Here is a 15,194-nt window from a genome sequence, read left to right on the forward strand (position 1 = left end):
TTCTGGACCTGGAGCAGGCAACATGGGGACCCCTGGACCCCACCCCTTGTGGCCCTGGTCTGACTGATAAAGTCTTGGACTGGGGAGAAGGAAAGGGCAGGGCAGGCCCAGGGCTGCAGCCCAGTGAGGGGACCACCCCCACCCCCACTTCACCAGTGGTAGCCCAGTGTCCCTCAGCTGCAGCAGCGTGAGGCTGGGCCTTCCTGTCCACCCATCTGAGTTCCTGTAGCTTGGATTTCCTGAGCATGGGAAGCCTGATGCCCCGGATCTCAGAAGCTGCCTGCTGGGTGTGAGCTGGGACAGTATGTCTCATGCACAGCCTTGGAAGGGGTGCTAGCTTGGTAAAGGAAGGGCAGTGTGCACAGACACTTGCGGAATGGAATTTGAGGGCAGACTCAGCTGGCTTGGTCCTCAGAGCCCCCGCAGAAAGCTCCCCACTCTCCTCACTTTGTGGTGAGGACACTGAGGCTGAAGGGATGGAGTGATTTGTTCAGAGTCACAGGGGAAGGAGGTGGCAGCGTCTCACCCAGAAGGGTGTTCTCTGAAGCCCGGGCTCTCCACCAGGCAGGCTCTGGCACTTGTTTGGGGTCCCTCACTGGGCCTGTCAAGTGATATTGGCCAGCTTACTCTTTGGGCCCTTCCCAGGACTAACCTACATTCCAGAGCTCCAGGAGACTGTGCTGCAGGGGCTACGAGGCAGGGTTCTGGAGGCCACCGGAAGGCTCTGAGCACATGGGCTGCTGGGGCAGATTCCGTGCCTTGCTACCTAGTGACCATTTCCATGGGGGTAGAGAGGACAGGGCCTTGTTAGTGCCCTGGCCCTCAAGCTGGGCTCTCTGTGCCAGGCCCACAGGGTCCCAGAGGGTGGGCCTGTTCATCCAGCCTCCTGTCTTCCTGCTTATGTGGGCCCCTAGGCCCTGGGATGGGAGAACACTGACTTGCATTCTAAGGTCCCTGCCATTTGACCCAAGGATCTTGCTGTCCTGCCCTGTTCACATCAGGGCCTTGGGACACAGCTTCCCAGGAGCATCCCCTTCTTCCACTGCACTGGGGCACTCTCATCTCTTATCCTGCCCAGGCAGTCGTCCTGCCCTGGGAACTCCACCTGCCTCTCCTGGTCACTGAGAGGGCACAGCTTCTGTGAGTGATAAACTCATCTCCCTGTCCCATTCCCCTCCACCATGAGCACTCCCACTTCTCCCAATCCTCCCCACTGGCCAAATCCTGCCCACCACAGGAGGGGGATTCTTGGACCCCAGCTCCTCTGGGGCCTCCCCTTCCTGACCCTCTCAGCCTGGTTACCAGCTTTTCCTTAATTCGCACAGCTATCAGAGTGGGTTCTGCAAACTCTACCATGCTGTTGGAGTCTCACCCTCCCAGCTGCGCTCCCTGGGAACACAGTGGTGTGCCCTCCAATGAAGACCCCAAGGATGAGCCTCTATCTCCTCTGGAAAACTAGAAACTCCCTGGGACAGGGACAAGGCCTCCACTGGCACATACAGGCCTAATCTCTGCTAGGTTCTGTTTAAGGGGTGGTTCAAGGGCTTGCCAAGGAAGAAACACAAACCCAACCATTCAGAAGGGGTTCTTATAGACCAAGGTATGGATATGTGAGCTGTGGCAGGCCAGCAGCAATGATGGAGGGGAGTAGGAAAGGCAGCTCGTGTGGGACCTGATGGCCCTCGGGGCATTCTCTCCAGGCCTCTGCCCCCGGGCCAGGTGCAGAGCTGCCCACAAGAAGCGCACCTCCACCCTGAGGTCGGAGAGCACTGCTCCTTACAACCCTGCTGTCCTCCCTTGCCCACCTCAACACAGCACACAAACGTGGCCACCTTTCACACACCCAGCCCAAGGCCCAGGTGAGCAGCCACTTTGGGGAAAATGGAGGGGAGGGGCCCAGGAGTTGGCCTGCACACTCACCTTCTCTCTGCTGCTGGGGGATCATTGGAGGCGGCTGAGGAAAGGCCTGGCTTATCTGACCATAGGCAGCAGGGTAGGCGGCTGCTGGAGGCCCAAGACAAGAAGCAAGAGCCGGCGACAGGGCAGAGAGTGGAAGCAGGAAGAAAGAGAGATTTCAGTGCGGGCAATGAAAGCAGACCAGCCAAAAAGCGCCCTGCCCCTCAGCCACTTAGGACAAAGCTAGCTTTCAGTTCCCGGATTAATAGAGGATATGCAGGGTAAAGACTGGAGATGCGTGTGTGGGTGTGTGTATGTGTGTGGGTGTGTGTACATTACATACGTACATGTACATGTGCATGTGTGTGTGTTTTGGGGGCAGCAAGCTTAATTCGAAATAGTGGATAAAACACATGTGTGCATAACACACAATCATGGATAATCAGAAACACCAAAACGGCCTGGACAAGATCTCCCCACACCACCTGGTAATCCACAGAAAGGGTTCCCACTTCTCTGAGCCACAGCTGACTCCAGTTGGCAGGCCCTCATTCCCACTCAGATGGCACCTGTGTGGGACGTGGGGGGCCACTAGAGGTATGGAACTGGCCTCTGGGAAGGCTGCCAGGGGGTAGTTCTCAGAGACAGAGGACTGAGTTGGATAAACCTGATTGTCCAACTGTAAAGGGCCTGGGGTGGGACAGGAGTGGCCGGCTCCCTCCTCTGTCTGGCTCGGCTCCCACAGCAGCAGAGCTGGAGGACATAGCTCAGGGGACCCAATAGGTGACAGTACCTCCTCTGGGCTCTAGATGGGCCAGGCCAGCTTCACCTCAGTACCCCCACCCCTCTCCAGGCAGCCCCACACACTCATGGGAGGCAGCACAGGGAAGAGAGACCCTAACCAGGTCAGGCACTAGGACACAGGCTAGGCAGGGATGATTATGGGGTGCTGTGTAGTCCAGGGGTGAGAGAAAGAGACAGGCTTGGCTGACAGCTCAGCTTGGGCTCAGTGACCCCAGGCCCTCTCCTCAGTCAGTGCTGTCCCTTCCCACCTCTCCTCCTTTGCTCCCTGTCCCACCTGCTGGGGCCCCATCCTTCTGCCTGTTGTGGGGAGGGCTGTAGGGGGTGGGGAGACGGTGTCTCTTCTAGAGGCCCTCCTTCTCTCAAACCAGGCATCTGTGCTTCCTGGGCTAGTGACGGTGACCCATGGTGGGCAGCACCCAGGGCCAGCCTGGCCTGGTGTCAGGCCTGGTGCTCCTGGGCAAACCAGCCCTGGCAGCTCCATAGGGAAGGGAAATTGGGCCTCAAAGACAAGTAACTCCCCAGCAAGGGTGAAGCTTCCACCTGGCCTCCCCATGTGCCTGAATTTCTGCCTGCCCCCACTACAGGGGCACTCTAGGTGCCCCACTGACAAGAAGGCAGCCTGGAGGGTCTCTGCTAGCACAGGCCTCTCTCCTTCTACTCTCTGCCCACCCCATGCAGTGCTGGGCCCAGCTCTGAGGGGTCACTGGTGTCACAGGCATGGAGAGAGAAACAAAGTTGGGGAAAGAGCTGTGGGGACGCGCGGATACTAACGACCTGCGTACTGCTGCACTCCGGCGTAGGCCTGCTGCAGGGGGTCCGCGGCGGTGGGGCTCTGCGCTGTAGGGAGCCAAGGGGACAGAGGTCAGTGGTGCTCACCACGGTGGCCCTTCCCCCCATTCCCATAGGGACAATGATGTAGTTGTACCACCTTTCCCGGCTATTGCAGGCTCTGCTTTGGGGCAGGGCATCTGAGACAGACACGCTGAGTGCCTGGATCCTCTGGGGATCGCCCACCCTAGCCCTTGGCAGGGTAGAGAGTTGCCCACCCTGGCTGGGGGATGCAGGCTGCAGTTGGCCTAGGGTTGGGGTGAGATGGGGGCTCACGCAGAGCACTGTGGAGGGTTTGGGAGGAGAAGCCAAGGAAGTCTCAACACTGAGAGGCTGGTGGGGATGCATGAGGGCCCCAGCCCTGCAGAAGGGCTGTGGGGAAAGGGGATGGGGGCTGGAGGCTGTTGCAGGGTGGTGGGCTTATTCTTCATGATCCTCAGTGGAAGTGGGGGACAGTGAATGAAGGGACAGCCTGGCAGCTCCCGGTGGGTGAAAGAAAGGGCAAGAAGGCCTCACCCTACCACTTTGGCCTCCTGGGCCACTGTGCCATAAAGGGACCCGCCCTCACTGTCAGGGAAGCTGCACGAGGCATGGAGGTCTTCCACTCCTAGCCCATGGCCAAGTCCTCTCAGCAGGGACCAGCCACACAAAGAAGATCTTCCCAGCAGACTGGGAGCGGGATGCTGCCCACAGAACCAAGGAACCAGAAGACCAAGGACCTTTCTCCTGTCTTCCAACACTGTGATCCTGTGATGTCTCCTGCCTAGTGGGAAGAGAGGTCCCCTGAACTGGTACTTTGGAAAGAAACTCAGGGAAGCTGGGATGAGGGAAAGGCCTGGTTCCCTTCTGTTGCCTTTGCTGTCTCTGCAGAAGCTGTGGGCAAAAGCCTGAAGCATGGGCCAGCACTACGCACTGGTTTTGGTGACCAAGGCTGGTGGTGACTAATGTGGGAGTGGGCTGGTCTTGGGGGCCCAGAGAGGTGGTAAAGGCAAGGGCTGCCCAGAGGGAGGATGGAGCCCTAGGATGGCTTGAGGGAAAACTGGATAACACGAGGTGGCAGGAAGGAACTATCCGGGCTTATCTGCCTGTCAACTCAGGCCAGCTAAGCTAACTGGCCCCAGGCTTTGGGACCTTTAGTCTAGGGAGAGTGCCCCAACTTCCCTTCCAAGCACATTTCCCTATCTCAGTAAAACTCCATTAGAAAAAGAGCATCTGGGTTTGGTGTGGTGGCTCACGCCTATAATCCCAGCACTTTGGGAGGCCACGGCAGGTGGATCACCTGAGGTCAGGAGTTCAAGACCAGCCTGGCCAACATGGTGAAACCCTGTCTCTATGAAAAATACAAAAAATTAGCTGGGCATGGTGGTGGGCACCTGTAATCCCAGCTACTCAGGAGGCTGAGGCAGGAGAATCGCTTGAACCTGGGAGGCAGAGGTTGCAGTGAGCCAAGATTTGACCATTACACTCCAGCCTGGGTGACAGAGTGAGACTCGGTCTCAAAAAAAAGAAAAGAAAAGAAAGAAGAAAAAAAAGGAAAGGAAAGGAAGAAAGAGAGAGAGAGAGAGAGAGAGAGAGAGAGAGAGAGAGAGAGAGAGAGAGAGGGAGAGAGAGAGCGAGCACCTGGACCTGAAAGATGCCCAGGGAAAAGCCTGGTGCAGAGGTCCCTGGAGACAGTGGGACAGTATGTTCCACAGCCCCCAGAAGCAGGATGTGGCAAGGGAGCTGGACCTATGAGGGATCTGCTCAGATGTGGGGAGCTGAAGATGGGCCACAATGCAGGTTCCTTCTTGTCTGGGGCTGTCCCAGTCCCATGCCCTGTCCCTCTGTTTCCCCCATGGTAGAGACTGGAGCCAAGGGCTCCCTGGTGTGATGTGCTTGGCAGAGTGGTCTCTTCCCTACCTTCCCTCTGCCCCTCTGCTCTGCCAGCCTCTCAGCTCTGTGGGGGGAGAACTGTGTCCAGATTGTGCTCTCAGGCTTTCCAGCTGCTCACCCATGCTGTGTCTTTATGCAAATTGGAAAAGCATGCCCTTTCCTTTGGGCACACGGTTTGGTGCCCTCATGCAAAATATAACCTGCACGATTTGCATGGCAGCCTCCAGCACAGTGCCAGGAACATCATAAGCATCTGATGAAGAGGACGATGAAAAGAATGAACGAACAATCTTCAATGTTTGTGAGAGCCACCCCTTCAAGGGTATTTATATGACAGTAAAGGCCACACTGTGTGCATCCAGCAAGAACCCAAGATGGGAGATCAGAAATGCTACCTGGGGCTAGGAAGCAGAGAAAAGCATTTATGAGACCCCTCTCTACTTCTCTGCTTAACGACCTCGTTAGTAACTGCCAAAGAGTGAACGTTTTGAAGGATCTCGCTCATTACAGCAGATCCAAACTCTGTATTTAAAGATGGTAAATTAATTTTTTTAATGTACTACTTTTCTCCTTCCCTTCCCTCCATCCCTCCCTCCCTCCCTCTTGCTCTGGCAGGGAATTGTTTATGAGATGTGGCAGATTGTTACAAATGGGGGAAAGAAACATTTCCAAATTCCATGAGGGAAATAGCTCACAGATGCTGGAGGGGGTGGGGAAGGAGCAGGTTTATCAGGAGCCAAAGATCCAGATGGGCTTGTGGGCAGGGAGAGGTGGGAAATGAAGCCACCAGATGTGCTGGGGATCCCATCTCCCAGCCTATGAACCTGAGACTGGTGGGGTCTCATCCCCCAGTACCCCCAGCTTGCCTGCCCCTGCCACCCTACCAGCCTGGGGTCATCATCCTTAAACAATACCCCAGATCCTTAGAGCCCCATCACTTCACTCTCTAGACTCCTCTGGCCTCTTCTTAATGGACTGAGGGGTATATCATGGGGCAAGCCCTGGAATAGGGAATGAAACAACTCCAAGTTCAAAGTCAGGAGATTCTCCTCTATTTCTCTCTAGTACAGTGACCTTGCACTCTGCTGCTGGTGGGACTTTTCTTTTTCTTTTCTTTTCTTTTTTTTTTTTTGAGATGGAGTCTTGCTCTGTTACCCAGTCTGGAGCACAGTGCCACAATCTCGGCTCACTGCAACCTCCGCCTCCTGGGTTCAAGTGACTCTTCTGCCTCAGCCTCCTGAGTAGCTGGGACTACAGACGTGCACCACCATGACTGGCTCGTTTTTTGTATTTTTAGCAGAGATGGTTTACATTGTGTTGACCAGGCTGGTCTCGAACTCCTGACCTCAAGTGATCCACCCACCTTGGCCTCCCAAAGTGCTAGAATTACAGTGTGAGCCACCATGCCCAGCCCTGGTGGAACTTTTATATACTACAAATGCCTAAACTGCATTCCAGACAAGGAAATGAGAATGTCTGGGCTTCTGTGGTTATATAAAGCCCCACAGTGGATTCTGATAGGAACCCAAAGTGAGGAACAGGACCCAGCCCCTGCTGCCAATCCACGTTGCGCTGGCCTGCCTGCCCTGTGTGCCAACCTCCTTACCACCACCACTCTTGCCAGGCAGGTCCCTCTACAGGAGGGTGTTCCTTGTTTATCTTCACCTCTCCAATTCTTGCCCATCTGTTAAAGCTCAATGGTAGCTTCCTCCTTGGGGAGGCTCTTCTGGGCTTCTTCAGCCTATAGAACCCTCCATTCATTTGGATCCTTTAGCATTTCAAATCTGAGAACACTCACTCTTGATGAAACTTAATTCTGCCTTATTGTCTCATCATTGTGTAGACTTAGATTGTGTTCTCAATGGACTCTGACCTCCCAAATTATAGGTCCATGTCCCGCCCTCCTTCTTGAGCCCCCCCTTTCCCACCACAAACTGGGCACTTACTGATACTTACGGGGACTTTAACCTTATCCTCTGCCCTCCAGGAAGGCGGCACTCTTCACATCTCGAGAACATTGGCCTTAGAGCCCTACTATAGGGCTTTGGGCCCAGCTTCCCTACCCTGATAGAAGCCCATTCTCCAGATAAGGGAGAGGAGCTGTTTCAGGCCAACTGGACACTCTCACCTTGTGAGGATGGCTAAATTTGAGGAACAAAGTTAATCAGGAGCAGGCCTCCTGGATCTTCCTGTGTGCTAGGCTTTTTGAAAAGAGGGTCTAGGAGCTGTTCGAGATGCTGGGCTGTCTGAGGCGCTGAGCTGTCCAGGGTGCTGATCGCGTTCTATGTGCAACAAAGGACTGGACTGGTCTGTACTAGCCAGAGTGCCAATCATATCTCCCTCCACTCCTTTCCCAAAGAGTCTTTTCCTACTTAACACTAACCCTGATTGTTCTTCTAGTTTCTATCCCCTTACTTCTTGTAGGTTAAATTCACACTCAATTATTTTGCACTCACTCGCCTCTACATGGTTGTACAACTGCACCCAGTCTCCTTTCTTTGCTAAGAGAGCACCTGGAATGGGGTTCTGTCTCCCTGATCAGAATGACATCTCCCCAAGGGCAGGATTTTGGTCTCTTTTCTGCCATCATGGGCTCCCTGAAGGAAGATGGGAGGCTGGCCCCCTCTGATCACAGAGTTTCATCAAGAAATGAACAGAGGGCAGGAGCCACATCTTGTTATAACAGAAAGAGCAGGAACAGCATGGATAAAGAAAGTGCTGCACAGGAAAGGAAGTGCTACTAGATGTGCTTACCTGGGTAGGGATGGATGCCATTGGCGAACACAGCTTCCGCAGCAGGTTGCCCATTGGCCTGTGGGGGGAGGCCGGTGAAGCCGTTCACCCCAATGGGGGATGGAATGCTAGGCACAGCTGGTGCAGTGATGCCCGGAGGGGTGCTGCCACCTGGTTCCAGGGACGTGGAATAATGGAGGGAGGCAAGCAGAACAGACATGAGGAAGGTCCACCCATAAAGCTCTACTCAACTGTTTCCAAGGACCTGTGGATAGACTTGGACCTCACATACCAGCTCAATCTTATCTATGACGCATACCTTGGCTTATCTCCCTATATGAAGTGACTTCACGTATCCCAATTGTATCCATCCTTCAAGGCAGAGTCCAAATTCCACCTGCCCAAGGAAGATATCTCTGACCCTTTTGGCTTCTCCTTAGCACACAGACTACTCTCAATGCCCTCGACTGTAACTATACTTGTTTCTTCTTCAGCCTTTTTTGTTTGTTTGTTTTTTGAGATAGTCTTGGGCTGTTGCCCAGGCTGGAGTACAGTGGTGCAATTGTGGTTTACTGCAACCTCTGCCTCCCATGTTCAAGAGATTCTCTTGCCTCAGCTTCCCAAGTAGTTGGGACTACCACCATGCACCACCATGCTCAGCTATTTTTTGTATTTTTTAGTAGAGACAGGTTTCACCATGTTGGCCAGGTGGGTCTTGAACTGCTGACCTCAAGTGATCCACCCACCTCAGCCTCTCAAAGTGCTGGGATTAGAGGTGTGAACCACCATGCCTGGCCCTCCTTCAGTCTTTTTCAGTGTTCTTGCTCTCTCCAGCTAAGGCAGAATTAGCTGGTCTTTACTTGGTCACTAGGGGGTTGATATACCTCTCCAAGGAGTTTTTCTACCTAGATGGAGTACGTCTTAATTCTGGCAATCTCTTGTACTGAGGCAGAGAGGTTGTTATAGACTGCAGACTCAGCTCTAGCTCATACACAAAGTAGACACCTCGGTCTCCTCCAGTTGAAGCAATGGTAGTGGTCATGATGGTGAGGATACAGTTGGGGTCAAATGACAATACACTGTGTCCTCCCTATGCCAGGTGGGTGGAACCTGAGATGTGGATATTATGGTGATGGCACTGAGGTCCCAGAGGCTGGAAAGGGCCTTCCTCTCATGTAGGTACCAGGGTACCTCTGAGAACATGGACCTGAGTCTGGCCCACTGCCTGGACTCATGTGTATCCCTTGAAGGGGGTACACATGGGGATCAGAGGTGGAGGGTAGTGTTCCAGCTGAGCCCAGAGATGGCGCAGTCTTTTGTGGCTTTCAACTGGGAAAGGAATGGCTCTGGGATGTTAAGAAAGTTGCTGCTGTGGCCTGGGCACAGAGAGCCGAGTAAGCTCGGTGAATGAGCATCTGGGGTGCAGGAGCATTTCTCAGCTTTGACACTATTACCATTTGGGGCCAGAAATTCCCTTGTGGTGGCTGTTCTGTGCACTGTAAGATGTATAGCAATATCCCTGGCCTCTACCCACTAGATTTCAGTAGCAATCCTCACTCCCAGCTGTGACAGTCGGAAATGTCTCCAGATGTCCTGGGAGTTCAGGGGCATAACTGCAACAGTTGAGACTCACTGGACTGGACAATAGCCAAAATTCAATCAAAAACATGACTTGTGAGCTGGGTCGTTTCCAAGTTCCTGTCCCTTGATAACTCCTGTGGTTCTCTCTAGCTTGTTACAGAGTTGTCTTAGAAAAAGCCAGTGAGTTTAGGTTGGGTTAAAGGGAAATGAAAACAAACAAACAAACAAAAAAAACAAATGAGTTCCTTCTGTGCTTGGGCCAGGGACTGAACAAGGCCACAGAATGGCCAAGGCTGTTTTCCTCATAGACACCATAGGGTGATGTCTTCATGTCCATTTCTTTCCAGATCTCTATTGTTAATAGAGATTAAGACACATTGTTTCCTGACACAAACAACTTGAGAGGAATCTGCCCCACCCGGTGGACTGACTGCATGGGTGCCACATCTCATCTTTCCTTGGATCCCCAGGGATTAGAGCATTTTTGAGACAAACTGTCAGAAGTCAAGGCCTCTTGGGCCCAGACACTATGGGCTCTTGCCACATAATGGTCTGCTGGTAGCTGAAATTAGGTCCCAGCCTGGACCAGCTGCTCTCCCACTGGGCTAGACCCTGTGTAGGCACCTGCCAGCTCACCTGAGGTTGGGGTCATAGGTGCGGCCGCCAGGCCGTTCATGTTGAGGGCCGCCATCTGCTGCATCTGGGCGGCAGCGAAGGCAGCCATGGGGTTCAGGTAGCCACCCTGCGCGACTGACGCCATCAGGGCTGCTTGCTGCTGCATCAGCTGGGGCAGAGGGAGTGGAAAAAATATCACGTGCTTCCAGGGGGCATCCCTCCCTGACAAGGGCCTCAGCTCCTGGAGACTAACCACCCAAGCTCTGAGCCCCAGAGACCCCAGACATTCTCCCAGCCAGCACCCCAGAAAGCCCTCATGCCTCTCCCATTCTTGCTCCATATTTCAACAGCTATTAGAAGCCATCGCCCTGAGAGGTGACTGTATTTAAAAGTAACACTAGGGTCTTCGGAATTCTGAAGTTGTTGTAGGGGGCAGGGGAGGAGACTGGCTCCGTGGGTGCAGGTGAGCCCTGTGTAAGGCCTGTCATTTGTGGGAATGTGGCATCCGCAGCACTAGAGACATGCTAAGGAAGTTCTGAGTCTCTGCAGAACTTCCTTAGCACAGGTTTCTGTCCAGAATGATTTTAATTTGGAGTCTGTTGGTAGAAGTGACAGGAGAATTATGAATAGAACACCAGGCACCTCCAGTGTTGTCACAAAGGTGAGTGCAGACAGGGGAGGCTACAGAATGTGGCCAAGGTGGGCAGCACTGCAGAAGTGAGGTGCACCTGTGTTTTCAGACCCAGAACTGTGACCTGCCTCAGTGCCACCCACATGGGGGCTGTGGTAACCATCTGGAGGCAGCTCTGGGAGAGGCTGACAGAGTGAGCCCCAATGTGGAAGAAAAAAGTAGGTGGGCCAGAGGCCTAAGGGGATATCAGAAGTGTGGGCTTTGAGGTGCCTTACAGGACCCCTGCCAGGAGAGACCAGGAGGCCTGCAGACAGGTTCCACGGAGTGGGTGTGGTTTGCAACCAATGACCTGAACCTCCCCTTCTCATCTGTGCTTCTGGGAGTCCAACGATGATCTGGCTGTGGTGAAAAGGCTCAGGGTAACGTTTCTGGGGGCCTCTCTTAGCTCTGCGCCTTAGAACCACGCTTACCTTCTCCTGGCAACCACCCCACTGGGCCAGCCTTCTCTCAGTCCCTTCTGAAGTTACACTCCCTGGGTTCATGGGTTCATTCTGGCCCCCTTCTCACCACGGAGGGTGAGGGTGAGGGCGAGGGCGAGGGCGAGGGCTAGAACAGTATTTTCGGTAAGGTGTCCTGCTCTCTGGGGCTCCCAGGGGAGTGAGCTTGAGAACCGCGCTGCCCGTGCTGCCACTTACTGCCTGAGCGTAGGCGCCGTAGGCCCCGAAAGGGATGGCCATGGGGTTGAACATGCCCATCTGGCCAGCCATCTGCTGCATTCGCCGCATCGTGCGCTCCTTGTCGGTGTCGGCGAATTTGACCACCAGACTGGACGAGGCTCCCTGCGGCCGGGGCGGCGCGTGAGACCCACCTGCTGTTGGTGCCCCTGGCCCGGGGCCCACCCCACCCACTCCTCGGGGCGCTTTGGAGAGGGTGGCATCAGCGCTCGCCCAGGGGAATGAGGTGTGAACCCCACCGTGGGTTTCTACCTGGGTAACCTCGAGCCGGTTCCTTAACATCCCTGGGTCTCAGCGTCCTTGTCTGAGAACCAGGGATAAGGGTCATGCTCTCCGGTCTCTCGGGGAGACTGGGCTGCCGGCAGGTATGGCGGGTTCTGGGGTCTCGGCCCGCCTCTGCCCTCGCCCCCTCCCCAAGCGGCCAGCACTCACCGGCATAGTCTGGCTGCCGTGTAGCGCGTTGATGGCGGCCTGCGCCTCGGCGTGGGAGGAGTACTTCACAAAGGCGCACCCTGCGGGATGCGAGAGGCCGAGCTGGGACCCAGAAGCAGGGCCAGGGAGGGGCCGGGAGGAGAGGGCGCATCCCAGGTGAACGCAGACCGGTGAGGCAGAGATTGAGAAAGAGACACCAAAAAGCCCAGAGACTGACCGCGACCTCAGAGGTGCCCTCGGGTCTCCCTCTGCCTCGCCCCTCCCTCCCGGGCAGCTTCCCTGGCAGCTTCCCGGCCCCGCCCCGCCCCCGCGCACCCTTGCTGTTGCCGTCGGGCCCGCGCAGGATGGTGCACTCCTCGATGTTCCCGAAGGCCTCGAAGAGGCGGCGCACGTCGTCCTCGGACTGTTGCTTGTTGAGCATGCCCACAAAGAGTTTTCTATCTTCTGGAACAAAATTAGGAGATGCTTACCCGGGCCAGGGACCGGGCTGCGCGGGGGCGGCCCAGGGAGCAGGGCTCGGCAGGAGAGGGGAGGGCGACAGGGAGAGGGAGGAGCCAGGGAGGCAGGGCTGGGGTCTCGGAGCCGGGGGAGAGGGATGCGGGGAGGGGGATGGGGGCGGGGCTTGGGGTAGGGGGACGGGGGCGGGGCGAGGGGGTGAAGTGGGTGGGGTAGGGGAGGGAGCGCACAGCCGCGAGACAAGTGCGGGGGAAGCTGTGGCAGGCGGGAGCTGGATGGCAGCGACTCGGCCTCCTCCCGCCTGAAGGGCAGGCCGCACCCTGAAGGGCAGAGCCCCTGGGCTAGCCCCTCATGAGAGCACACGGGTCGTTCGGCAGCCTGCGTTCCCTTCCTCCCTGGTCTCACGCGCTCTGCTCTACAGGTGCCAGAATGAATCACAACTGTGAGGTCTGCCGTCGGGCCTTTGCAGTTGCTGTTCCCCTGCCTGGAGCGCACTCATCACAAGGTCCAGTCCTCTTCTTCCAGCTCTCAGCTGAGTATTGCTTCCTCACCCAAGCCCCTTCTTACCCTTCCCTTACTCTATCTCAGCCCCATCCCTGTGGCTGGAATGTCAAAGGACAATGACTGTGGGTTTCGGAAAGCTCCCCTCTCCCACCCATTCCCTGGGGTGATCACTGGGGAAAGAGACCAGGTCTCTCTGCTGAAGCAGCAGTGCCTGGCGCACAGTGGGCCCTCTATTCAGTGATGGGGTGAACAAAGTGAATGACTGCCCACCCTGTGCCATCCCAGGCACACCTCGTTGGTATCTCACATGGTTTTTTCCTCCATCTGCATGCCCCCTCCGTGGTCTGGCTCTTCTATTTCTTGACGCTGCAAAATTCTGCCCTGGACACTTTGGGGGTGCCTGTTCCTGAAGGTGCCTCAGCAGCCCACACACACCTGTGATGAGTATCAAGTGCTTTGTTGACCCCACGCTGTGTGCTCAGGGTGACAAGGTGCGCGTGGGGCTGTGTCGGCCTGTGGCCGCTGGTAAATCACTGCAGAAGATGCCCGCAGCCCACATGCTCTGACTTCAGTGTGACTGCCACTCCTCTCACTGAGAGCTGGGGGATATCTTCCTTCCCCTTGAATCTCAGTGGGGCTTGTGACTGCTCTAACCAATAAAGAATGGCAGAAGTGACGCCAGTTGACTTCTGAGGTTGGGTCATAAAAGAGATCAGCTTCCCGTTGGCTGTGTTTTGAGAAGTGTTAGCTCTGTGGAAGCCAGCCACTATGTTGTGAACCCCCAATTAGCCCATGTAGAAGAGTCCCCATGGAAAGGAACTGAGGCCCCAGCAGACAGCCAACATCAACCACCAAACATGTGAATGAATGAGTCCTCAGATAATGCCAGCTCCCAGCCTTGGAATTTTCCAGCTGAGACCCAGACATCCTGGAGCAGAGACAGGCCTTCCATGCTGTGCCCTGTGAATTCCTGACCCATGGAATCCATGAGCAAAATAAACGGTTGTTTTACAACACTCAGTTTCGGGCTAAATTGGTATGCAGCCATAGGAACTGGAACAGAGTCCCAGGGGTGGCTGCACTCAGCAGGCACTCACTGGATGTTTGTGGATGATTACATGATTGACACACAGCCAAAGCTGCAGAAATGCAGACCCCAAAACTTCAAATGGCCATGTGTTTATGATTTCCTCTGAACACACAGTCACTCAGGGACCCTGTGTCCTTCTGTATTCAAGGTGGTTGGTACCTACTCTCCTAGAGAACCCTCACCTTGCCCATATTGCCAGGAGAGTTGACTTAGAGCTGAGGGGCTGTCCTGGGGTCTGAAGCAAAGCAGAGGAAGCTTCCAGGCTCCTGTGCTCTGAAAGCTACCTGCACAGTCCTCCTGCCCTCTGCCCTGCTGGTACTCCTCAGCCCAGATGCACTTGGCACTGGGCCAATTCTCAATGATGATGTGGTGCCATGGTGCCGTGGTGCTGGAGTCCCAGCTCCTCCCATAACCTGCAGGGCATGGTTGCTGGTTCCTGTTACCAGCTCTGGATCAGGAAACACCAGCTGCCCTCCAACAGGATGGGCCTCAGCTGAAGCTCTGGACCCCAGAGTCCCAGCAAGACTTTGGGGCACACCCCCACCTAATCTCCAGAGTTCCTTGTGCAGCCCTCCCCTACCAACTCCAGTCTCTGGAGAAGGAAAAGAGAGAGGGAGGGTGGAAGCGGAAAGCTGAAGTGGGATGGGAGGAGATAGAGTTCAGAGCAGAAAGGGAGCGGGGGAGAGAAACTGGCAGGAAACACAGGCAAGAGCATTAGAGGGAAATAGCTGGGAGAAGAGGGCTGTGAGGAAAGATGACAGAAAAGGAGAAAAGAATGGGGAGCCCTTAAGTCTGACTCCTGGAAGCAGCAACAGCAATTTACTGGAAGTGAAATGGGAGCTTTTCCTTCTTTTGTGGAGTAATTAAAACAGCTCCTCCTCCCCACCCCATCCCCCTACCTCCCCCTCAACCTTTGGTGCCTTTTAAAGGCTCAACTGAATAGGGTTTTCAGAAAGACTAAGAAATGGAAACCCGCCCCCCTGCTAATCCCTGGCCCTCTTGCTAAAAATTCCATTTC

General features: G+C 55.1%; 1 protein-coding gene across 50 annotated transcripts in view; it reads right to left on the reverse strand.

Moving 5' to 3' along the window:
* Positions 1 to 15,194, reverse strand: part of CELF4 (CUGBP Elav-like family member 4) — a 321,515-nt gene that overhangs the window by 17,657 nt on the left and 288,664 nt on the right. For 14 of the 50 annotated variants that reach the window (XR_013525868.1, XR_013525863.1, XR_013525859.1 and 11 more), the window contains exons 4-10: positions 12,442 to 12,567; positions 12,127 to 12,206; positions 11,656 to 11,799; positions 10,351 to 10,498; positions 8,155 to 8,304; positions 3,472 to 3,537; positions 1,921 to 2,004 (exon numbers count right to left, since the gene is read on the reverse strand). Coding sequence is in view for 35 of the 50 variants with exons in the window: in XM_078348048.1 (XP_078204174.1) it covers positions 1,921 to 2,004; positions 3,472 to 3,537; positions 8,155 to 8,304; positions 10,351 to 10,498; positions 11,656 to 11,799; positions 12,127 to 12,206; positions 12,442 to 12,567 (798 nt within the window). In the remaining 15 variants the exon portion in view is untranslated. Of the gene's footprint in view, positions 1 to 1,920; positions 2,005 to 3,471; positions 3,538 to 8,154; positions 8,305 to 10,350; positions 10,499 to 11,655; positions 11,800 to 12,126; positions 12,207 to 12,441; positions 12,571 to 15,194 lie in introns of all 50 variants that reach the window. The other 36 variants (XR_013525867.1, XR_013525862.1, XR_013525866.1 and 33 more) reach the window with 3 other exon arrangements.

Source organism: Callithrix jacchus, chromosome 13 (assembly GCF_049354715.1).
Source record: "Callithrix jacchus isolate 240 chromosome 13, calJac240_pri, whole genome shotgun sequence".
Classification (NCBI taxonomy): Eukaryota; Metazoa; Chordata; class Mammalia; order Primates; family Cebidae; genus Callithrix; species Callithrix jacchus.